Genomic DNA, 25,897 nt, shown 5'->3' on the forward strand with positions numbered 1-25,897 from the left:
GCGTCCTATATTTCATTGTTTTGCATTTTAATAGCTCTGGAATAGGGATAGAATGTGTTTCTTAGTGGTTTAGAATTTTGTTTTGGTTTTTTTGGAGGAGGGTGTTTTGTTTGCTTTGCTTTTTTAGTGAGGGGCTAGGAGGGACAGGTCATTTGTTAAGGTGCTTGCCACACAAGCTTGAGGACCTGAGTTCAATCTAGAACCCATGTCAAAAAGTTAGGTGTGGTAGCATATGCTCAAAATCTCAGCACTAGTGAGGTAGCGATAGTCAGATCCTTGAGCCTCACTGGCCGTCTACCCCAACACATCACTGAACCTTAGGTCCCATTAAGAGACATTTTCTGAAAAGAACAAGATGGATGGGCATGGTGGCACATGCCTTTAATTCCAGTACTCTGCAGTCATAGTAATCTATGCAGCAGATCGCTGATTACAAGGCTAGCCTAGTCTAGAATGTGAGTTCCAGGCTAGCCAGAGCTACACAGTTGATAACCCTGTCTCAAAACAGTAAAATAAAAACAAGATGGATGGCACCTAAGGAGCAGTAATTGAGGTTGACCTCTGGCTTCCATACATGTGCATGCAGTCACGCAGACATACAAAACAATGTATCATTCATGTGGTAGTGTTTTTTATCCCAGCACTCAGGAAACAAACAGGAAGATTTGAGTTCAAGGCTACATAACATGACTCTGTCTTTAAAAAAAAAAAAAATGCATGTTGCAATGGATGAAATCTTAAATCAGATGAGTATAGATTGTTATTTAGTGCTGCCTCTGCTACTTGCAGTGACAGATCTTGCCATCAGTCTCACAGGGTTGGTATAGTCATGTTTTTTATACTAGATAACAATGGTTCGCAGAAGTAGAACCATTTATTCAAGGTCACTCAGAGCCAGTGATTGGATCAGCATGCCATTATCCAAGGATCCTGGACTGCACACTGAAAGTGTGCTCTTCTGGAGTGATCAAAGTGATGTGATCTCAGTGCACATCTTCACCGTGCTTAGAGCCACCCTCTGTGGCTCTGAGGGAGGGCATCATTGCCATGGCCGTTCCCGAGATGACATGGACCCACTGGGGCACATACTTGTGCAATTATGTGGAATAGACACAGCTGAACTGACTAGGGTACCCCTGCCAAGGGGATCAGACCTAGAACACCTGCTAGCTGTTGTCAGCTCCATGAAACCAGGCAGCTTCTGGCCAGCTCTGTCAACAACACTGGGTATTCTGGGAAAGAGACAGGCAAGGCAAAGATATAATTCTGCCTGATATTGTATCTTTACATTTGAAAAGAGAAAGGAAAAGTTAGAGCAGTGAATTATTCTCATCTTCAGAAGCCACAAGAGCAGGCCTTTGAACTGTCTTGTGTTAGGATGAACAGCTGGCCTAGAGCCCTGACGTTTTCCCTTACTCCATAGTTCGTGATGAGACTAACATCATGATTTAGTATATCTGAGAATACCCTTAATATAGGTATTATATAAGGAGAAATCTTGTGAGAGAAATAGACTTACTTCATCTAGGTAAAGTTGTATATGTCTTTTTTATTATCTGCTTGGTACAGGTAATTAAACCCTAAAGGAACAATTGTGAGTTTTTAAATTTTTGGTGTAAAAACAGTTTGCCTTGAATATGTGCAACTCAATTCACCAAAATAACACTTAGCCAATCAGTCTCCAATTTTCTTTGTTCTATTGTTTCCTAGTGCTCATGCTAGGCAGGCAGTTTACCGCTGAGCTCACATGTCCTATTTTTCATTCTCTGGCGCTCTTTTTTGTTGTTGTTGTTCGTTTGGTTGGTTGGTTGGTTGGTTTTTTTCGAGACAGGGTTTCCCTGTGTAGCCTTGGCTGTCCTGGACTCACTTTGTAGACCAGGCTGGCCTCGAACTCAGAGCCATCCGCCTGTCTCTGCCTCCTGAATGCTGGGATTACCGGCATGCGCCACTACGCCTGGCTCCTTCTCTGGGTTTTAAGCAGAGTAGGAATTGTGGCTGTCTCTAGGGGATGGTGGATTTTCAACTGCCACTCCAGGAGTTCTAAGTTATCAAAACTCTGAACAACAACAAATCTACAGTAGATGTTTCTCCAGCCAAGCTCTGGCTTCTGGTAGGCCACTATGAAGGGTCCTAGAGGCATCATGACAATATTTTCCTATGACTCGTTGATCAAAAGGTGGCATGCAAAAGAAAAATAAACTTTAGGCAGCTTAAGCTAAGTTTCCATTGGCCTACTGAAACTAAACAGTTATTTCATATATTGATGTAATGCTCTTTAAATATCTCCTCCAAGAATCCCACACACCTTCCTGTGCTTGTACTGTTTAAACACACCACCTGTGAAGAGACAGATGACTGCACTGTGATTATCAGTGGCCAGGAAATCTCTGGGTGTTAGCATTGTTTTGTCGTTTTTTTCTAGAGACAGGGTTTCTCTGTGTAGCCTTGGCTGTCTTGAACTCTCTTTGTAGACCAGGCTGACCTATAACTCACAGAGATCTGCCTGCCTCTGCCTCAAGTGCTAGGATTAAAGGTGTGCACTACCACACCCAGCGTGTTGACATCTCTTAACTGAAGGCTCTGTGGAGCTTATGGTGATTTTTAGATAGGTCTGTAGGTGGCAGTCTACTGTATATCCTATGCCAGTCTGTTCATAGAAAGATAGCTAGGGGTTGAACTGAGGAAATAAAACATGAAAGCCACCCAGTTACCGAACAAAAATGCCAGCCTGATTTATACCAGCAGTTCAGGCATTTTGAGATGTTAAAGCAGATGAGCCAAGAGTCTAAGACTAGCCTGGACTGCACGATGAAACCCTGCTTTAAAAGATTTTAAAACGTGTACACATAAGACAACAAAAATATATAGGAAAGAGAGTTAAAAATAAGTTTCTGAGGTCTTTGGACATAGTCCCTAGCCATAAGTCCATCTTAGACAGTGGCTAAATGCTTCCTAAGATTCAAGGACTTAAGGCTGAGAGACCATGTGCAGTAACTGTGGGGCAGCGTAGTTTCTTCGCAGTCTTCTGGGAGTCAGATGGCAAATTACTGATCACACATACCCTTCTCCTTGCTCACAAAGAGCTTTGCTCTCTAGACTCTTGCACGTCTGCCCATTGCCACTCACAGGCTTTGCATGCTCTCCTCATTTATCTCATGGGAACGAATGTTGCATGGCAGAGCTCTGGTAATGTGCTGTGCAAAGAGGTCATGGCAGACACAGGCGCTTCTGACAGCCAGTGTGAGCAGAGAGCACACAGCAGGCTTGTAGCTAGTGCCCAGGTGTTCTGCTCATGTATTATATGGGAGTTTTCTACTGCCTTATTAATATTGTTTTTCTTTTTTCCCTTTCTCTGATAAATTCTTTTAACTTTTCCTCACCTTCTGTTCGACAATAGCCGTGGAGGGTAAGCACATTATGTCTGTATGTCTGTCTGGCTCGCTATATCACATCCAGCTCTCTGCATGTGATTCTGGAGTAGCATGTGGATAGCCCTGTGGGAGGGCACACTTGCTTTGTTTGTCACCTATGATGACTGACAGATGCCAAAAAGAACATATTCCAGAGACTGGTACATGACCAGCTTTACAGTGAAGTTAGACACAACTATCTGTTCCAATGTGCCTGAACAAGGCACCCAGAAATCTGGTATAGCCTGAGGGCCATAGCTGATCCATAATTGAATAGATGTTATACAGTTAAATCTTTCCAAAATATATACACACAACTTGGGTTTTGAAACACTACGCAGCCTTTCCTAGGAGGCCTGTGTCAATCTGCCCTCAGCACTCAGGATACCATAGGTAATATCTGTGGCAGCTCTGTGCCCAGGTCCTGGATACATGTTTTACACCTGAGGCTTCCATATGCTCATCTTCATTACTACTTGCCAAGCCCTTCCGACCTTGGTTTACCCAACTGTCAGCATAGGACTGGCAGGACGTCCCTTCTCTGCCACTTGAATGTGAGTCGTTTTATGCAAACAAATGGTGTCTGCCAAAAGCCGATGCTTGTCAGTCCACATCTATCATCATGAAAAGAGCATGAGCATTTCACTATTGGTGTATGAAGGCAGCAGAGGTGAGCAGAACTTTGTATTGACATTGAGTATTTAATTACTTAGTGGTGCAACGGTAGCTTTCCCTAAAATAAATTATTGGTTATAAATTCTCTGGGTTGTTTCCCTTGTGAATGACTTGGGAGTCTGGGACATCTAATTGCCTCTTTGAATCTGTGTACTTTAGTGTATATGATTCCTTCCCGTTTCCTTTAACTGAGCTCAAAGTTAGAAGACGTCATTGCCTTGTGTGTTGTCCCTTGGATGACTTGCTTTACCGTCATCCTCAAACTGAACTATGTCCTGAAAAACAAGAAAATCTATTACCTCTGTATCGGCTTTGATCTCTTTTAAAGACCCTCAAGCTTAATTGTGGTGATACCTCACTCTCTCCTGGAGAGCAAGAAATGACCAGCTTCTGTTTTATCAGCTTCAGCCCCAGGAAATCAGCCCCCCTCCCACTGCCAACTTGGACCGGTCCAATGACAAGGTGTATGAAAACGTGACAGGCCTAGTGAAGGCTGTCATTGAAATGTCCAGCAAAATCCAGCCAGCCCCTCCAGAGGAGTACGTCCCTATGGTGAAGGTAAAGTGCAGTCACTCTGTATGGCGGGGATGGCCTCCTTTCCCAGGGAAGCCAGAGCTGATGCTTTGGATGTAAAGACCCAGATGGTGATAGTGTCACTGAGAAACATCCTCAGGAATTGCTGTAGCTCTCACTTGCTCCTATCAGCAAGCACTAGGTTGGGAATGCCTTGAAGAAGCAGAGTCTTCTAATTACTGTTGCTTCTAAGTTTAGTGGAGTGTACCTTTATTCCCATTACTCAGGGGGCAGTGGAAGGTGGATCTCGATGAATTTAAGGCCATCTCTATCTACAGAGTGAGTTCTAGGAGAGCCAGGGCTACACAAAGAAACCCTGTCTTAGGAGAAAACAAAACAAACAAACAAAAAATAAATAAGTAAAAAGTATGGGGAAGGAGAGGTGGCTCAGTGGTTAATAGCACTTGCTGTTCTTCTAGAAGATCTTGGTTCAATTCTCAGAGCCCACATGGTGACTTACAGCTCCCTATAACTCCAGCTTCTGGAGACCCAACACTCTTCTTATGCTGTCCTCTGGCATGAGTCATGCATGTGGTACATAGACATACATAAAGGGGGGAAATATCCATACACACTAAAAACAGTACTTGCTACTTTAGCAAAAAACCCAAGCTCAGTTCCCATCATGCACATGGCAGCTTACAACAACCTTTAAGTCAGGCTCCAGAGGATCCAGTGCCCTCTTCTGGCACATAAAAGTCTTTTGCAAAAAGAATATCAATACAAAAACTTGAGGTTTAAGATTAGGATCTTACAGCTAGGCAGTGGTAGTGCATGCCTTTAATCTCAGCACTTGGGAGACAGAGGCAGGCAGATCTCTGAGTTCGAGGCCAGCCTGGTCTACAGATGGAGTTCCGGGACTGTCGGGGCTATACAGAGAAACCCTTTCTCAAAAAGGGATGGTATATGGCTGGGAACGTACCTCGGTAGTTAGCCTAGCACATACAAAACTCTGGCTTTCTTCCCCTTTGTCCTGTAAATAACATGGTGACACACACCTGCTGTGCTAGCATCTAGAGGGAGAGACAGGAGATTTATTTCTTGATAGTATCTCACTATATAGCTCAGTCTAGCTGGCTATGAACTTCACAGATTCTTCTTAACCTCCCAAAGCCTGGGTTTATGGAAGTACAAGTATGAGCCACCATACTTGTGTACTCATGCCTGGCTCACTTGTGTGTTAGAGCATACTAAATCCTCAGATCTCTTCCCCCAATTCCTATCTCTTCCTCACCCTCTCTCCCTCCCTCTTCCTTACCCCTCCCCCCTCATTGTTTCATACAACCCAGGATGGCCTTAAACTCTGAGCAGTCTTCCTTCTCATTCTCAGAAGTGTTGGGATTACAGGAGGATGTCACCACACCCAGGCCTTTTCTTTACAATTTCTGCATAGTTCTGGATAGAGGAAAAACTCCCAATCATGCTCCCAAATCAGGTCCACATTGCCTCCAGGTAGGGGAAACCTCTCTTTAGCCAGATCTAATGCACTGGAAGAAGGGTATGCCCTTTTCCTGCTAGCCTGAGCTGTGAAGGCTCTACCGTCTGTCTGGAAGCTCAGTGGAACAAAAGGGAAAGGGTTACTTTTCACATTGCTGTGGGAGCTTCTGATGTGAGTATCTGTCCTTGGGCAGAAGAGCAAATGATAGACGGTTCTGAATATTCAGGGACAGGAGCCTAGTAACATGCAACACTGGTCAAGTACTCAAGCGCACACAGGTATATGTGTTTCTTATATATGAGCTGTGTGTGGCAGTTCATGCTGGTAATCTCAGTATTGGGGAGACTAAAGCAGAAAAATTATGGTGAGTTTAGGTCAGCCTTGCCTGCATAATGATACACTGTCTAAACGAAGAAGAAAATTTCCTTACAACTGGCAGAAAGAAAAGCAGTAAAGTGCATTCCCAAGAGAACAATATCGGTGTTGGCCTAATCCTGCTTTGGTTCTTGTCTTAGGAAGTTGGCCTGGCCCTGCGGACCTTACTGGCCACTGTGGATGAGACCATTCCTGTTCTCCCAGCCAGCACACATCGAGAGGTAGGCCATAGTTCCGGGGGGAGGGGAGTCATGCTAGAGGACAGCTGTGACACTGTCTCAGTCATCAAAGTGCCCAAGATAAACTACTTACGTTTCAGAGATTTCAGCCTGTGAGCGCACCTGGCTTCATTGTTCCTGTACTGTAGAGAAGCAGGATGGTATGACCGAAGGAGAGGGAAGAGCAAGCCTGTTGGGGTTCTTTAATGCTTACACCTCCCTTCCAGCCCACCTACCCTAGACAGGAGAGAAAAGAGGTTAATGGGAACAGGAGAAGTCGACCTTTTTAGACTCAGTTCCTTGGAATGATTCCACTGGCATAGTCAGGCAGGATTCTAGGAGACCCCTGAAACAGCAAACCAGCAATTCAGCAAAGGTGACTGCAACAGCAGCCCCTGGAACCCAGAGCAGCAGCTGGAGCCCCAAACCCCATTGGAGTGGTTCTCTCTAGGAGCATCTCAAAGTGGAGTGATGAACACCCAAGACCAAAAAGCCTGCCTCTTGTTTGTTTGGGTTTTGGGTTTGGGTTGCCACTCCCAAGTGGGCGCTGCAGCAGTAGGACACTCTTCCTCCTTTTCTCCCCAGGCAATGGTGTTAGCTGACACATCTAACACTCATGTCCCATCGTGTCATAGAAACCCACTCAGAGCCTAATGAAGAGGGTGGAGTAGGCCACCCCCTATTGGTGTGGTGTGAGTTACTTAGCACATACATGTGCAGACAACACAACTCTAGGATGTCTCGTTCTCACAGCCCTATCACCTCCCCTGAGTGCCTGTAATGTCCCCATGCTTCCCATTTTACCTTCACTCTGCTATCAGAGCCATCTTTCTAGAACAGTTCTCTAGATTATGTCTTCCTTCCCCAACTGTGCAAGTCACCTTGAGCAAAATAAAGGTCAGCTGAGCATGGTTCTTGTTGAAGCTGATTTACTTGTACAGTCTAGACCAAATCCAGCTGTCTTCTGTGAGGTCTTTTTAAGGCAAAGAACTGGCTTTCTGTGTGCTACTTCCTGTAGTCACTATGCCATTGAGCTGTAGGAGCTCCCTGAAGGCCTCTCCCACCAGATGTAATTCACTCCTGCATCCACAGCCCAAAGTGCTCAGTGCCCTGGCATCATTAAAAGAGCAGATGTAGCTGGGCGGTGGTGGCACACGCCTTTAATCCCAGCACTTGGGAGGCAGAGGCAGGTGGATCTCTGTGAGTTCGAGGCCAGCATGGACTACAGAAGGAGTTCCAAGACAGCCAGAGCTGTTATACAGAGAAACCCTGTCTCACAAAACAAACAACAACAAAAAGAGCAGATGTAGGCCTGGATGTCTGCTCTTCCAGAGGTCCTGAGGTCAATTCCCAGCAACCACGTGGTGGCTTGCAACCATTTATGATATGATCTAATGCCCTCTTCTGTTATGAAGGCAGAGCACTGTGTACATAATAAATTTTAAACAAACAAACAAAAAAAAAACCAGGCGTGGTGACACACGCCTTTAATCTCAGGACTCAGGAGGCAGAGGCAGGTGGATCATCATGAGTTCGAGGCCAGCCTGGTCTACAAAGTGAGTCCAGGACAGCCAGGGCTACACAGAGAAACCCTGTCTCAAAAAGCCAAAATAAAATAAAATAAGAGAGAGAAAGAACAGATGTCTCGGTCCTGGTCACCATTCACTAATTAAGCAGGGAGAGCTGGGCACAGTGGTGCATGGCTTTAATCACAGTACTCCAGAGGCAGAGGCTAGCCTGGTCTGCATGGCAAATTCCAGGACAGCCACAATGACATAAAGAGACGAGTCTCAAACAAACCAAAAATTAGCAAGAAGAGTTGTGAGCCCTGCAGAATGGCCCAAGGGTGTCCTCTGACACTGGCAACAGGAAGCAATAGCTATTGAAAGCCAATAGTTAGAGTACTAAGACAAAGCATAGAAAAAGGCCTGGAGAGATGGCTCAGTGGTTCAGAGCACTTGTTGCTCCTGCAGAGGACCCTCATTCAGTTCTTAACACCCACATGCCAACTCACAACCAAATGTAATTCAGCTCTGTGGGGTCTGAAGCCCTCATCTGGCCTCCTTAATCACCTGGACACATGGAAGATGTACACATGTAACATATATAATAAAAGTTTTTGTTTTGTTTAATATTAAAAAAATAGTGAACAAAAGGCCTGAAAGAGTAGGCATGGTTTAAAAAAAAAGCATGACCTTGGTCTTTCTCCTGTGTGGCCTTCATCAGGCCGTGTGGTATTATGGTTATTCATGTTAGCGGGTGCATTTTTGGACTAGATCATCTCCTGGTTCTGTCACATTCTGTGATTATAAAATGAGGCTTTTCTCCCCTAACTGTATAACCCTGACTAGACTGGAACTTCCTATATACACCGAGCTGCCTGCCTATGGCTCCCAAATGGCTGGGATTGCAGGTGTGCAGCACCATGCACACTTCATCTTGTTACTTCTAAGCAAAGTTTATTTGAGAGAAATATGTTTTTATTTTATTTTATTTTTGTCTTTGAAGCCCAAAGACAGACTCAGGACAGGTACCTGGGAGCTATTCTCCTGACCCTCTCTTGTCTTTTCAGATCGAGATGGCACAAAAGCTGCTGAACTCTGACTTGGGTGAGCTTATCAGCAAGATGAAGCTGGCACAGCAGTACGTCATGACTAGCCTGCAGCAGGAGTACAAGAAGCAGATGCTGACAGCTGCTCATGCCCTAGCTGTGGATGCCAAGAATCTACTTGATGTTATTGATCAAGCAAGACTGAAAATGCTAGGGCAGACGCGGCCACACTGAGCCACTGGCCACTGAACAGGCTGTCTGCCCTTTGGGAGATCTTCTCTAGCATTCCACCAGCAACGAGGAAGTAACCTTGTCCTCAGTCGTCCGCACCCAGTTTCAACTGAATGACAGCTAGCTGAAAGTCACTCGTATAAGTTTAACCACTTATACGTGGGTTTGATTTTGTTATTTTTCTAAATAATGTTCAGAAAAATCTGGATCCAAAATGTGGCATTTTTCTGAGAATGAAGATTGTACATTAAGAAGCTTTTAAAAAAAAACACTTGGTATTTGAGTTGGGACGTGGGCTCCTAGAAGTGGTAATTCCTACTGACCATGGCTTCAAGTTTGAAGAGAAGTGTCTGAGGAGGGAGGGTTCCCTGAAACCCTGGAGACTGACTATCTTTCCTGTCTGAGTTCCTGTCCAGGCTGGGTTGCAATATGCTAATCTCATTTATAGAGAAAGTGCATAAAAGCTATATTTTGAAGACTGAGTGGTTTTGGAAGAGGACTCTGCCCTTCCTGTCTCCACTTTCTTTAAAGTGGATATTGAAGCATTGGGTTGCAAACTATCTGTAAAACTGACGAAAACTCTTGTCTTTGCTCACCAGAATTCTGTGCCAGTTTTGTACCAGAGCACTCCCAGCTGCATCAAGAAGTTCCAGAACCATCCCTGTTCTCCATTTTTATATAATTTATAAGAATGATTAAAGCCATGTTGACTCTACAGCCACTGGAGCTAACTGATCTTCATTGTGTCTGTTCCCAGGGAGGACACCGCAGGACATACAGGGATGTAGTTTTTAGATGTACAAACATTATACCATGTGTTCTGTTTTGAAAGTATACCTTCCTTTTAGTTTGTTGAGGGATGTAAATTATTCTCAGGAAGAATATAATGAATTGTACAGTTACTCTGACCTATTAGAAAAGTGGCACTGGTAAAGGCTGCAGTCCAGTCACTTTTTTTTTTTTTTTTTTTTTTAAAGTGGTGGAGGAGGGTTCTTTTCAAATCGCTTAAAAGTGTTCAGGGGATCTGTGAGAAATGGTCACTTACAGGAGCTCTCACAAATAACTAGTCTCTTCCTTTTTCTTGTATGCAAGTGAGGACTCTACCCTGCCTAACCTGCCTTCCATTCTGTCCTAGGTGTTCTTTGGTTTGTTTTTGTTTGGGGGAAGTTTATTTGTTTTGTTGTTTTTGTTGTTTTCTGAGATAGTTAATGTCTCACTATATAGGTCTGGCTGCCCTGGAATTCACTGTGTAGACCAGGCTGACCGTGAACTCACAGAGATCCTCCTGCCTGCCTCTGCCTCTAGAGTGCTGGGATTAAAAGTACACAACACTATGCCTGGCTTGGTTTGGTTTTTAGAACATATTTAATTATTACTCGTGTGTGTGTGTGTGTGTGTGTGTGTGTGTGTGTGTGTGTGTGTGTGTGTGTGTGTGTGTGTGTATGTATTTGGCTCTCTCTCTCTACTATGGTTTCCAAGGACCAAATTCAGATCAGACTGTGCCAAATGTGTGTGTGTGTGTGTGTGTGTGTGTGTGTGTGTGTATGTATTTGGCTCTCTCTCTCTACTATGGTTTCCAAGGACCAAATTCAGATCAGACTGTGCCAAATGTTTTTTACCCACTGAGATAGCTCACCAGCCCCAGTTTGGTTTTTTGAGACAAGGGCTCACTTTGTATGCCAGGCTAGCCTGGAACTCAAGACGGTTCTCATGCCTCAGCCTCTCCAGTGTATAAGTAATAGACGTGAGTTACGTTTTGCTTTCATTCCATCTTGATTCAAAATTACAGAGCTCCCAACACTTGGAAGGCAGATCACTGTGAGTTCAAGACCAGCCTGATCTACATGACAAGTTCTAGACCAGCCAACACAATATAGTTGGACCTTGTCTAGAAAAGGGGGAAAATTTGGTTATTGAGATTATGGATCTTAGAGGAGAGCCACTATATTAAACAAACCTATATATATGTATTGAACATTTGTCCTTATAGAGAGAGAGAAGTTAGTCCTTATCCCTTATCCCTTCATCAAGCAAGCTTCTGTATGCAACAGAGACCATCACAGAAACCCAACTGATCAAAATGCAGAGCTTGGAGGGGCAGTCTCAATGGATAAATATAATACAACCCCTGCAAGGAAGGCTCAGAGATCATAACAGAAGAGGGGCCAGAAAGACTGTGAGAGCCAGAGAAGTAGGCATTTCTTGTGAGATGTGTCTCCTAGGAATGTCAGAGAAGCTACACAAAGTCTCACTTAACATGGCTACCTGAACAAGAAGGACATTAGTGGACATGCTGTTATGCTCAGATTGCTAGATCCCCAAAGACCACCAGGAGTCCAAAGCCATATGCAAAAGCAAGGGACCTTTATTTCTGCAGAAGTCCAGTATGCTGGTATCACCAGTTAGACAAAATGGCGATCCCAAGGTGAGCTCTCAGGCTCTTTAAAGGTATTCAGGGGAATTCCAAGGGAGGGGTGGGTGACTTTTAATATGATGGGAGCATTTAAACTGAAAAGGATTTCTAGGCCCACAGTAAACTAACCTTGAGAAACCTTATCTCCCTAAGGCCAGGTGGCTAGGCCATCCCTGAAGTGCTGCCCATTATCTGTGATATTCCCTGTAACCTCTGAGCTCATTTCTGAGGAACGGAGGCTCAGGCCTGCTCCAAGCTAACAAGAAACTGAAGTCCGTCGTGGAGTTGGCCTCCTCAATGCCAACATGGACTAAGGAAAGACCAGAAAGCCTCAACTCTACACAAAGAATTACAGGTAACTAAGGAATGCTGAGAGCAGGAGAGAGTCTTCCCCAGGAAAGAGCACACAAATTGGTTATCTTTTTTGTGTTTCGTTTTTCGAGACAGGGTTTCCCTATAGCCTTGGCTGTCCTGAGCTCACCTTGTAGACCATTCTGGTTACAAACTCAGAGATCCACCTGCTTCTACCTGCCAATTGCTGGGTTTAAAGGCATATACCACCACATCCAGCTACACAGGTCACTTTTTAAGGGGATTTCTGGGTTTGTTCTCCCAGGTTTTCCCTGAACTGAGTGACAAAGGCAGACAAAACAACTAGGAGTCTTGGAGAAGACTAGTGATGCAGGCCTCAGAAACTGTGAAGCAAATGCTCAGGTAAACATGTAACTCTTAGGAGCAAAATTGGTTCCTTTGGACATGTGACATTTAGGTCATCTGAAGAAAAGATCAAGGATTGTCAGCGTTTTGAGCTGTTACTTCTCCTGAGTCCATTCTCCATCTTTGGAACAGTTTTCAGCCAAGGGTGAGGCTCTGTCGGAGTGTTTGCATAGCATGCCCAAAGGAGGGTATTACCCCTCATCCCTCAGAGGTTAGCCCCTTTTACCATGACCAGATTCTGCCATATGTGCTGTAGCTTTCCAGCTGCAGCAGGTGAGTGTTCCCCACATCCAGCACCTTTGCCTCGTGCCACCTTCCAGTGCCCCCTTGCCTTTCCTCCAAGATAGACTCACAGGTGAGTCCTACCTTGTACCCTAAAGGTAAAGATACCTTGGCTATGAGAACAGGTAGAGGTGAACAGAGGTGTTGCAGCAGTGTGTGGCCAGAGGACAGATGTGGAACATGAAGCTGCAAGTGCCATGTAGAAGCTACCCACAGCCCTCATTAAACGAGAAGGATGGAGAGGTCAAGTTTAAAGAGGTAGAGAGTTCATCTGACAATCAAATTTTCAAATGACTCAGCTTGATCCTGACTGCCTACCAAGATGACAGCTACCAGCCATGTGCCTTGTGGCCTAGTCAGGAATAATGGAGGCTTCTTCACAGCCTCACATTGGTGACCTCAGAGCTTTCCAATTTATAATGTGCCTTCCTCATTGGTGGCTGTATTGTTTTGTTTGCTGGCTTTTCCACAGGTCTCTTTTTCTATTTATTTGTTTGTTTTGAGACATATAACACAGGCTGCCCTCACATTTATAGTAATTCTCCCTCTTTTAGCCTCTCGCATGACGAGGCTTACAGGTGTGAGCCACCACACCTGGTTCAGTGCATTCTTTTTTTTTTTTTCAATATAACAAAATAAAATAATATATTAAGATAAAAAAACTAAAGTTGGGAGCCGGGCGTGGTGGCGCACGCCTTTAATCCCAGCACTCGGGAGGCAGAGGCAGGTGGATCGCTGTGAGTTCGAGGCCAGCCTGGTCTACAAAGCGGGTCCAGGACAGCCAAGGCTACACAGAGAAACCCTGTCTCGAAAAACAAAAAAAAAAAAAAAACTAAAGTTGGGTGTAGTGCCGCATGCCTTTAATCCCAGCACTCGGGAGGCAGAGGCAGGCCTGGTCTACAAAGCGAGTCCAGGACAGCCAAGGCTACACAGAGAGACCTTGTCTCAAAAAAACAAAAATAAGGCTGGAGAGATGGCTCAGAGGTTAAGAGCACTGGCTGCTCTTCCAAAGGTCCTGAGTTCAATTCCCAGCAACCACATGGTGGCTCACACCCATCTATAATGAGATCTGGTGCCCTCTTCTGGTGTGCAGGTGTACATGCAGGCAAGAACACTATACATAATCAATAAATCTTTTAAAATAAATAAATAAATTTTTTTTTAATTTTTTAAAAAGCTACCGTACCCGGGGGCTGGAGAGATGGCTTAGTTGGGAGCACTGACTGTTCTTCCAAAAGACCTGGGTTCAATTCCCAGTACCCACATGGCAGCTCACAACTGCCTGTAACTTCAAGATCTGGCAGCCTTACACAGATATACCTTCAGGCACCAATGCACATAAATAATTTTTTTGAGACAGGGTTTCTCTGTGTAGCCTTGACTGTCCTGGACTCACTTTGTAGACCAGGCTGGCTTCGAACTCACAGCGATCCACCTGCCTCTGCCTCCCAAGTGCTGGGATTAAAGGTAATTAAAAAAAAAAAAAAAAACTATTACATCTGAATTGTATAAGACAAAAGGAAAGAGCCTAAGAGAAGGCCCAAGCATCAGACTCACTCATTTACACACTCAGGAATCCATTAAAACACTAATCTGGAAGCTATAGTGTATGCAGACCTATGGAGGCCCCTTGCATGTTGCCTCATTCTTTTTGTTTTGCTGTGTTGTGGGGTTTTTTTGTTTGTTTGTTTTTTACTTTTATTTTTTTAATTTTTGTTTTTCGAGACAGGGTTTCTCTATGTTATTTTGGCTGTCCTGGACTTGCTTTGTAGACCAGGCTGACCTCAAACTCACTGCAACCTGCCTGCCTCTGCCACTGTCCCGCCCAACCTCCCCCAGCCCCCAGTACTGGGATTAAAGGCGTGCGCCACCGTGCCCGGGGTGTTTTCTTTTTCTAGACAGGTTTTCTCTGCGTAGCCTTGGCTTTCCTGGACTCATTTTGTAGACCAAGCATATTGATTGGTTATTCCCACAAGCTTGTGCCACCATTGCCCTAGCATATCTTGCAGGCAGGACAGTATTGTTGATCAAAGGGTTTATAGCTGGGTTGGTCTTTACAATCCTCCTTTGGTACCATCCAGAGTACCTTCGTGTACCAAGGATGTTAGAACAGAGGGGTAAAGGCTCTATGTAGGCACCAGCTTTACTTCTCCATATTCAATGAGTGGTGTAGACGTACTCAACAGCTTGCTGTCAGTGTGTGGAAAGCAACCTATAATCTTGGTAACAACCCCCTTTGGCCAACAACTCAATTAGATGTAACCCAGTCCCAGTACTGGAAGCTTCATTTGGTGACAAGAGATGGCCAGTTGGGGTTCTGTCCCCCCATTACTTGGCAATTTCATGTAGATCACCTTCATATATGTACATATTTTTGGGACCTTCTATTATATTAGGTTTACATACTACCCCTCAAGTGGCCCTTAGTTTTAACTGTCTCTCCCCATATTCCCTTCCTCATCCCCCTCTCCTTTCCCACTACCCACTTGACCTCCTATTCCAACCCTCCCATCTATCTATACATACATACATGGCTATCTGTTCTATTTCTCTTCCCTAATACGATCTATCGGTACCCCCTTGTCTCTTATTCTATACCTAACTTCTGTGGTACTACAGATTGTAGCTTGTTTATCATTGACTTAACAGCTAATTTCCACATATATATGAATACATAGCATACTTATATATCTCAGTCTGGGTTACCTCAGGATTGGTTTTTTGTTTTTGTTTGTTTGTTTGTTTTTTGTTTTTTCTAGTTCTATCCAATTACCAGAAAACTTCATGATGTCCTTTTTAATGACTAAGTAATATTCCCTTGTGTAAACATACCACTTTTTTTATCCATTCTTATATGAAGAGACATCTATGTTGTTTCCAATTATGAGTAGAGCTGTAATGATCATGGTCAAACAAATGTCTCTGGTAGGATGAAGCACCCTTTGGTAATATGCCCAAGAGTGGTATAGCTGGATCTTAAGGTAGATCAATTCTCATCTTCCTAGGAACTGCCACATTTGTGTAGTGGCTGAACAAGTTTGCACTCCCACTAACAATGGATGAGTGTTCCTCTCTACATCCTTGCTACCGTGAGCTGTCACTTGTTTGTTTGTTTTGTTTGTGTTTGTGTTTTGTTGGGGTTTTTTGTTTTGTTTTGTGGGACTTTTTGTTCGTTTTTGTCCCTGGGATGAGGACTACTTGATCTTCCTAGAAATCTGCCTGCCTCTCCTCCTGAGTGTTGTTCCTATTTAATTGATTTCAGCCCTAAGCTTTTTTGGGGGGGGGGGTTGTTTTTTTGTTTTGTTTTTGTTTTTGGTCTATGCCTTTTGAGTGTGATTTTTTTTTTAAGATTTATTTATTTATTTATTATGTATACAGCACTCTACCTGCATGTACACCTGCAGACCGGAAGAGGGCATCAGGTCACATTATAGATGGTTGTGAGCCACCATATGGTTGCTAGGAATTGAACTCAGGACTTCCAGAGTGTGCTTAAGCTCTGAGCCATTGCTCCAGCCCTTGAGTGTAATTTCTTCTGTGTGTTCCAGAGCTTTCAGGTGTGCTGTTAAGTTACTAGTATGAAATCAATTTTCTTATGTAGGTGCTTAGTACTATGAACTTGCCTCTAGAAATGCCTTCATTGGGTCTCATAAGATTGAGTCAGTTTTGTATTCATTTTCATTGAATTCTAGAAAGTCTTTGATTTCTTTCTTAATTTCTGTCTTGACCTATTTTTCATTCAATGGTGAGTTGTTCCGTTTCTGTTTGTAAAAGTTTGTAAGCCTTTTGTTGTTCTTGTTGCTGTTGATACTGAGCTTTAATCCATGATGGTCAGATAGGATGCAGGGTTTTATTTTAATTTTCTTGTGTCAAGACTTGCTTTGTGCCTTAATATGTGGTCAGTTGTGGAAAAAGTTCCATGAGGTACAGAAGGTTTATTCTTTTGGGTTTAGGTGAAATGTTCTTTAGATATATGTTAGGACCATTTGGTTTATGATGCCAGTTAGCTCCAGCATTTCTGTTTAGTTTTTGTCTGGATGACCTGTCTTTTGATGAAGGTGGGGTATTGAAGACTACCACTATTAGCGTGTGAGGGTCAATATTTGATTTAAGCTGTCATAGTATTTCTTTCACAAACTTGAGTGTCCTTATGTTTGGTGCATAGATGTTAAGAACTGCAGTGCTCTCCTGGTGGAATTTCTTTTTTTTTTTTTTTTTTTTTTTTTTCAAGACAGGGTCTCTCTGTGTAGCCTTGGCTGTTCTGGACTCACTGTGTAGACCAGGCTGGCCTCGAACTCACAGAGATCCGCCTACCTCTGCCTCCTAAGTGCTGGGATTAAAGGTGTGCGCCACCACGCCCGGCTCTCCTGGTGGAATTTCCTCTGATGAATTTGTAGTGTCCTTCACTATCTCTTCATATCAGTTTTGGTTAGAAATCTATTTTGTCACATATTAAAATGGCTACACCAGCTTGCTTCTTATGTCCATTTGCTTGGAATATTTTTCCATCCTTTTATCCTGAGGTGATGGTCTATCCTTGATATAAAAGTGTGTTTCTTGGATGTAGGAAACAAAAAAACAAACAAACAAACAAAAAAACCAAGTGAGTCTTATTTTCACATCCATTCTGTTAGTTTGTATCTTTTTATTGGGTAAAAGAGACCACTGATGTTGAGAGTTATTAATAAGCAGTGTTTTGTTAATTCCTGTTATTTTGTTGTAGGTGGTGGTGGTGGTGGTCCTGGTAGTGGTGATGTGTGTGTGTGTGTGTTTTCCCCTTTTGATTTGCTGATCTGGGATTGATTATTCCCTGTGTTTTCTTGAGTAGTTAACTTCTTTAGGTTGAAATTTTTCTTTTAGGCCCTTCTGTAGGGGTGGATTTGTGGATATATATTACTTAAGTTGGTTTTATTATGGAATGTCTCATTTTCTCCATATATTATGATCTTAAATTTTACCGTATATAGTAGTCTGGGCTGGGGTTTGTGGTCTCTTATAGTCGGTAGCACATATGTCCGTGCCCTTTTTGTTTGTTTTTGGTGTTTGGTTTTTTGAGACAGGGTTTCTCTGTGTAGCCCTGGCTGTCCTGGACTCGCTTTGTAGGCCAGGCTGGCTTCAAACTCACAGCGATCCACCTGCCTCTGCCTCCTGAGTGCTGGGATTAAAGGCGTGCGCCACCATGCCCCTCTGATAAAGGCTGTTTTAAAGTCTTTGTCTTGCCTTGCAGTCCTCAGGGCCTCCTATGGTAGGGTTGCGGGCTCTGGTGGAAACATGTCGTCCTGGCTGTTACTGTGTTTTTACGCTGCTGTCTTGGCATCTGGACTTGGGAAGACTGTAATTCTGGGTGCTCATATGTGGCCTTGTCTTTGTTGTGTGGGTGTTTTGTTCCCTGCTTGCTGTTGCCCTCCCTGTTCTTAGAGAGAGCAGTGGCTGTGTGTTGCCTAGCAGGGGGTTCTTAAGCGATCCTGATGTATGTGGCCACTGGGGGTTCCAGGTAAAGTGTGTTTCTAAGTATTGGGAGCTGACTCAGGCATGGAAATGGACTGGGACAGGGGCTTGTGGGGTCCACAAGACAGAGGAAATCAGGGTGTTCCACCAGGATCTGCTTATTCCCTTGGGAATGGGCCAGAGTAGAAGAGTTGCTATAGAGCCGGGGGTGAAACTAGGTCATTGGATTTGGAGGAAAAACTAAGGAAGAGGTGAGCATGCATGTTTCCCTGGTCAGAGCGGCTGGTGGGTTCCCAGGAAGTTGCTTCAGTGCACTCCTTTTATTTTTATTTTTTTTTTCAGACAGAGTCTCCCTATGTAACCCTGGCCATCCTGGAACTTCCTCAGTAGACAAGCTGACCTGCAACTGGAAATTCACCTGCCTCTGCCTCCCAAGTCCTGGGATTAAAGGCGTGTGCCACTACTGCCTGGTGCTTCAGTGCGTTCTCACCACCTGAAAAGTTGGCAGAGGATCTGCTGCAAACATGAGATCTCATTGAACTTATTCAACTGGAAGATAACAGCCATCTCTCAAATACATTTTTAAAATAAAATGTGTGTAGCCGGACGTGGTGGCGCACACCTTTAATCCCAGCACTCAGGAGGCAGAGGCAGGCGGATCGCTGTGAGTTCGAGGCCAGCCTGGTCTACAAAGTGAGTCCAGGATGGCCAAGGCTACACAGAGAAACCCTGTCTCAAAAAAACAAAAAAAAAAATAAAATAAAATAAAATAAAATGTGTGAACTTCATTAGTCTTTTTTTATGTGTTTGTCTTTAAATCTTTTTAAAAAGATTTATTTATTTATTATTATATATATACAGTGTTCTGTCTGCATGTACACCTGCACACCAGAAGAGGGCATTATATCACATTATAGATGGTTGTGAACCACCATGTAGTTGCTGGTAATTGAACTCAGGACCTTTGGAAGAACAGACACTTAACCACTGAGCCATCTCTCCAGCCCGTCTTTAAATCTTTTAAAAAGATTTTTTAAGCCGGGCGTGGTGGCGCACACCTTTAATCCCAGCACTCAGGAGGCAGAGGCAGGCAGATCGCTGTGAGTTCGAGGCCAGCCTGGTCTACAAAGGGAGTCCAGGATGGCCAAGGCTACACAGAGAAACCCTGTCTCGAAAAACCAAAAAAAAAAAAAAAAAGATTTTTGAGTATTTAAGTGTATGTACATGATATGTGGGGTCAGAGGACAACTTTGTGGCATCAGTTAATTCCTTCTACCACGTAGATTCTAGCTGAGCCATCTTATCTGCCTGGTGTCCAAGCTTTTATGATAAGGTTATGTTCAGGTCTTAGTTTGTGACTGGTTGGTATCACTTCTTTTTTTACAGGTAGTCTATGTTATGTGTGTGAATGTTCTGTGTGTATGCATGCAATATATACCACATGTGTGCCTAGTGCTCATGGAGGTAAGAAGAGAGGATCGTGTCCTCTGTAACTGGAGTTACACATGGTTGTGAGCTAGTATGTGAGTTCTGGGAATGGAACCTGGGTCCTCTGCAGGAGCATCAAGTGCTCCTAACCACTGAGTTGTCTCTCCACTACTACCCCCTCCCCTTGTAGGACAGGGTCTCACCATGTAGCTCTGGCTACCTGGAACTCACCTTTTAGACCAGGCTGGCCTAGAACTCACAGAGACCTGTCAGCCTCTGTCTCCTACATGCTGGGGTTAAGGGTGTGTGCCTGCCCCTGCGTCAGGTATGTGCCTCCGTACTTGGCATGGCTTTTTTTGTGGTATTGTTGTTGTAATGAAGGTTAAAGCCAGGGCCTTGGGCATGTTAAGGAAACATTCTACTGCTGAACTACCCCAGTCCTTTTATTTATTTGAAAAATTTTTAAATTTGACAGTGTGTGTGTGTGTGTGTGTGTGTGTGTGTGTACATTCTATGTCATATGTGGTCAGATGACACCTTACAAAAATCAGTTCCATCATGTGATAGTAAAATAGCATTTTGACAAAGTCTCTATATATCACCCTAGCTGGTCTAGAACTTGATATATAGACTAGTCCTAGAACTCAGAGAGATCTGCCTGCCTCTACAGTTCTGGGATCAAATGTATGTGCTACCACAAGTGAATACCGTTAAACAACAGTGTCTTGTTTTACTATTTCTATGTCTCTTGAGTTTGCTGCATGTGTGATGGTACACATTGCCTGTCCCTTCCTAGAGCTCACCTGGGAACAGCCAGTGTGGGCCATTTACACAGAACTACCGTCACAGCCACTCCTCCTCTTGGGAAGTTGTTGACTGCTTACCAGTCACAAAGTTGGACTTGCTTTGTTTTTTAGACTCATGGTCTTACCATGGGGCTCAGGCTGATTTTGAAGTTTCCTTTTCTGAGACAAGGTCTTGCCATATATATTTCCTAGTACTCATTGTTTAGTCCAGGCTAGCCTCAAATAGCAACTTCCTTCAGCTTCCCAAGTTCTGGGACCAGAGAGCACCACCACTCCTGGCTTGTGACACTATAGGCCTGCTTGTAGGTTATGGGCCTGTGGTGTCTGTCCTGTGGGTTTACCCAGTGCTCTCTCACATGAGCTCAGGGAAACGCCATATAGTCATCACCAGGAGAACTAGAAATGGAAACCTTGCTGGGCTCCCTTTCCAGGGTCACTGATTTGTGGGGGACTGCTTGTCCCTCTCTGCGTTCTTGGATTTTGGTGACTACAGAGTACACTGTAAACATCAACATGGCTCCAGCAGCTCAGCCCTCCTGGATGATTGATGTCAACCTGCTAGAAAGACAACACCCAAGAGTCACCAATGCCTGCTTATGTGGAACCTCCTCATCAGCATTTTTGCATCTGGAGGTTGATTGCCAGTTGCCTAGTGAGCCGCTGTTCCTATGGCAACACAGTAATGCCGTGGCTTGTACTAAGATGAGGTATATGTCTGGATACAAGTGCATCTCCATCTGTTGTGCTGTGGAGTGTGAGAGCCAGGTGCTGATGGTGACCATGTCCCCAGGGGTCTGTTATTCAAAAGCAGCAGCATGGTGGGAGGCTCCCACAGGCAGCCAAGGACAGCTGAGAGCAGCTGCCGCTTAGGAAAGACATGACTCCTGCCTCAGGTTTCCATATCACCAAGCCCACACCTGAATAGATTTCAGTATTCACAGAACACTTCACAAAAGGCCGGGGGTCTACGTTCCTTACAAAGCAAAAAGCCACTACTGCCAGGTTTCAGGGTACTCATGAAGGCTGGCACAAAGGACTGAGAACTGAGCCTTAGTACCTGCAAGAATGGAGTCTGCCGTCTACATTGATAAGGAGAGCCAGAGGTCTCAGGCATGCGGCCCTTCTGAGGCTGCTGAACACACTACTGCTGCCATGCCCCGGGCTGTGTCTGTGTGAGGTTACACCAGTGTCCTCGGGCTATCTGCCCTGGACTACATCTCTGTGTGTGTGAGGTCACACCAGTGTCCTCAGACTGTCTACCCTGAGCTACATCTCTGCATATGTGGTCACATCAGTTCCTTAGGCTATCTCAGCCTTACCAAGTAAAAGATGGCAATCATTTGCTATGTTTGTGTTTTGTTTTCTGATAAAGTCTTAGTATTATGAATCCTTGACTGACCTGGAACTTGTGACCATCCTTTTGCCTTTACCTCTCAAAGTGCCAGGATTGTAGCCATTAGGGTTCTAAGAGCATTAGGAGACAGAAGTGCTCTGTTGGAAGAACCCTGCTGTTTTGAGGTTGCAGTCTTCCCAGTCCGGATGGCCATTCTGACCTCTGTGTTAAATGGAGGACTCCTTCTCCCCAGCATGGCCTCCTCTCTGCCTGACCTCCGCTGGGGAGTGTCGTTAGATATAGGTACCCCTAACCACATTTGATATATGGCCTTTACCACAGTTCCCCATTAGCTCTCCCCTCCCTGTGCCTATAGGATAATTAGGTACTGTGTTCCTGTTCACATGATAGGAGTATGCTGCCTAATGCAAGTAAAGTATCTTTGAAGTGCCTATTTTTTCTTTTCTTTTCTTTTTTTTTTTTTTTTTGTTTGTTTGTTTGTTTGTTTTGTTTTTCGAGACAGGGTTTCTCTGTGTGGCCTTGGCCATCCTGGACTCACTTTGTAGACCAGGCTGGCCTCGAACTCACAACGATCCGCCTGCCTCTGCCTCCCGAGTGCTGGGATTAAAGGCGTGCACCACCACGCCCAGCTACTGAAGTTCATATTTTCAACCAATTAAGTACATCTATCCTGGGAGCCTCCCACCCACTCCCCAAGGCCTATAAAGCCTTTGTTCTCCCTGAATAAAGTAGAGCTAGCTCCCTTAAGTGGTTCTGGGAGTGGTCACTCTCAATCACACTCTGAGCCCTGGGCTTTGCCTTCTGCCCCTCCTGCCTTTTTGGGCTGGTGGCCAACAGCTCTCCAGGGAAGAGGAGACACACAGGGCTCAGAAGAGAGTAAGACACACCCACGGTGGAGAAGTGGTGTTCTTCTCAAGAGAGAATAGGAGCAAGAAAAATGTGCCCAAGCAGCCTAGTGTGGTGGCACACACCTTTGATCCCAGCACTCAGGGAGGGAGAGGCAGGCGGATCAATGTGAGTTCCAGGCCAGCCCGGTCTACAAAGTGAGTCCAGAGCAGCTAAGGCTACACAGAGAAACTCTGTCTCAAACAAAACAAAACAAAGTGCCCAAGCACAGGTGCTCAGGCACATGTAAAAGCTTCTCCTAGAGTGAGCAATGACTTGTCTTTTTTTTTCACTCTTTTATTTTAATATGTATTTATTATTATGCATACAGTGCTGAAAAAGGCATCAGATTACATTATAGATGGTTGTGAGCCACCATGTGGTTGCTGGGAATTGAACTCATGACCTCTGGAAGAGCAATCATTCCTCTTAACCGCTGAGCTATCTCTCGAGCCCGCAATGACTTGTCTTGCAGCATCAACTGCATAAATAATTTCGGTGGTTCTCAAGTTATACCTCAAAAGTTTGCTAAAACACCTCCTCTTTTCCTTTCCTTTGAGTTTTGTTTTTGTTGTTTTTGTTCTGAGACAGGGTTTCTCTCTGTAGACCAGGCTAGCCTTGAACTCATGGAAATCCACCTGCCTCTGCCTCCAGAGTGCTGGGATCAAAGGCGTGAGCCGCTGCCACTACATGGCTCCCTTTGTCTTTTGATAGGTGAGGTAACTGTGGCTGTTCTGCGGATGCCTTCAGTGGAATTATAGTCTGGTGAAACATGGAGCCTGTAGGGTTGCACAGGGACTTAGTATGTGCCACTCCCATATAAATGGAGTTTCTGGTGAGATTCTTACAAAATTGCACATTTGTAGCTGGGAAGGGAGAAAGGCCTTAAGCAGTTAACTGTGCTCCATTTCCTGACTCTGCTCCATAGAGCCTCCAGCCAGACTCCAGTCAAGAGGCTCCTTTTCCCTTTTCATGTCCCCAGGGCTTGTCCTTTGTCCTTTTTCTTTCTTTCTTTCTTTCTTTCTTTTTTTTTTTTTTTTTGGTTTTTCAAGACAGGGTTTCTCTATGTAGCCTTGGCCATCCTGGACTCACTTTGTAGACCAGGCTGGCCTGGAACTCACAGCGATCCATCTGCCTCTGCCTCCCGAGTGCGGGGATTAAAGGTGTGTGCCACCATGCCCAGTGCGCTTGTCCTTTTTCAAGACAAACATTGTGTTTTGGGGTTTTGTTGTTGTTGTTTGGTTTTGTTTTTTGTTTTTCCCCCCAGATAGGGTTTCTCTGTGTAGCCTTAGCTGTCCTGGAACTCACTCTGTAGATCAGGCTGGCCTCCAACTCAGAGATCTACCTGTCTCTGCCTCCTGAATGTTGGGATTAAAGGTGTATGCCACCACCCCCTGGCTCAAGACAAATATTGTATTTCTGCCTCCTCAAAGTCATTTTCTGTGTGTCTCACTTTGTTCTGTTTCGTTAAGATAGTCTAATACTTAGCCCAAGCTGGCCTCATGGTTACTATGTAGCCCAGGCTAGCCTCACACTGATATTAATCCTGCTTATGTCTCCCCAGCTCTGGGATTATAGGTTTGAGCCACCATGCCTGGTTGTCATTTGCAGTTATATATAAATGTTAGGGTGAGTCTGTCAGTGTCAGGGCTGTGGTGTACTTAGTAGTAGAACTCGTGCTGAGCCCCTGGATCCAGTCCCCAGGACTGCAAAAACTGAACTGTATTAAGTGAGAAAGTAAATTTATTTCATTTTTTATTTATTTATTTATTTATTTTGAGAAAGTCAATTTGTTGGTTTCCAGTTTGTGAAAAGCCCTTTATGGTGTGTGCCAGTTAGCTTCTGCAGTGTAACAATGCTTTGGACAATCTGAGGATCGGCTGGTGGTTGATTGGCTGAGGCATCCCCCAGCTAGACAGGGCTCCATGGGCAACTCAGGTCAGGCTGGGCCCACAGCTGCAAGGGGGAAGCTGGTCTTGGTGGCCTTGGTGAGACCCAAGCTGCTGGCTGGCATCTTGCGTGAAGACCTGTGAGGGCAGCCCAGGGAACATGCCTAAGGCCTACCCTAGTCACAAAGGTGTCTTAGAGAGCTAGGCTAGGGGGTAGGGCAGTCACTTCAATGGCCACTTCTTTGACAAACACCTGAGCTTGGTTAGGGCCAGCATGCCAGTAGGTTCCAGCTCTTTGCTTTTTGCGCACTGGGAAAGCACCAGTGAGTCAGCTGTAGGCCCATACAGCTGGCCTTAGGCTGGATGAGTCACTCTGATCTGACAACTTCCTCCTGATGTCACACCCCTCCCCCCAATTTGGGGCCCATAGTTCCCTTGGCAATGACATTGGGAAAAGGAACAATGAACAAAGAACATTCAGAGCCCTCCCAGCTGACCAGCCAACCGGCCTTCATCATCTGCTCTTCCTTCGGTTCTTCAATTCCAGACAAAGAAAGGCCTGGTTTTCTCTTTGAAATATGTACTTCCCAGACTAGGCTACATGCAGGTCAGTGATAAAGCACTGATCCTAGCATGTCCTGGGGAGGAAAGGTGGGGGCAGAGAGACAGACAGACAGACAGAAAGAGAGAAAAGAAGACAGAGGAGGAGGAGATGAATTTCCATCCTAACTTAACTTTTCCACAACTGTATCAGCCAGTTTTTCCTCATTTTGACTAAATTCTGGACTGAAGGCCCCTAGGAGAGGAGAGATTTCTTCTGACTGGTGATTTTGGAGGGTTTGATCCACGGCTACTTGGCTCCATGGTGGTGGTAGCAGGTGTGTTTTAATGGAGGTTCTTCATCTTCATTGCTGACTGGAAACAGACAGGCACCATGCAGGCCTCAGGATCATCCCCCGAGGCCCAGGCTCCCGCCACAGCTACATCACACCATAAGCCCACAGTGGATGATCTGGACACCTTCAGAGACTATGCTCCACCAGTGACCTGGGCAGCTCTGCAGTCAAAATCCTTTTTTTTTTTTTTTTTTTTTTTAAGATTTGTTTATTATGTATACAGTGTTTTTACCTGCCTGTTCCCCTGCAGGCCAGAAGAGGGCATGAGATCTCATTCTAGATGGTTGTGAGCCACCATGTGGTTGCTG

General features: G+C 44.7%; 1 protein-coding gene across 9 annotated transcripts in view; it reads left to right on the forward strand.

The window, feature by feature from the left end:
• Ptk2 (protein tyrosine kinase 2) overlaps positions 1–10,185 on the forward strand; it is a 172,316-nt gene extending 162,131 nt beyond the window's left edge. For all 9 annotated transcript variants that reach the window (XM_051159553.1, XM_051159546.1, XM_051159547.1 and 6 more), the window contains 3 exons: positions 4,488–4,643; positions 6,612–6,692; positions 9,262–10,185. In XM_051159553.1, the coding sequence (XP_051015510.1) occupies positions 4,488–4,643; positions 6,612–6,692; positions 9,262–9,474 (450 nt within the window). In that variant the 3' untranslated portion in view covers positions 9,475–10,185. The remainder of the gene's footprint in view (positions 1–4,487; positions 4,644–6,611; positions 6,693–9,261) is intronic.
• The last annotated feature ends 15,712 nt before the right edge of the window (positions 10,186–25,897 follow it).

The sequence above is a fragment of the Acomys russatus genome, chromosome 17, assembly GCF_903995435.1.
Source record: "Acomys russatus chromosome 17, mAcoRus1.1, whole genome shotgun sequence".
Taxonomy (NCBI): Eukaryota; Metazoa; Chordata; class Mammalia; order Rodentia; family Muridae; genus Acomys; species Acomys russatus.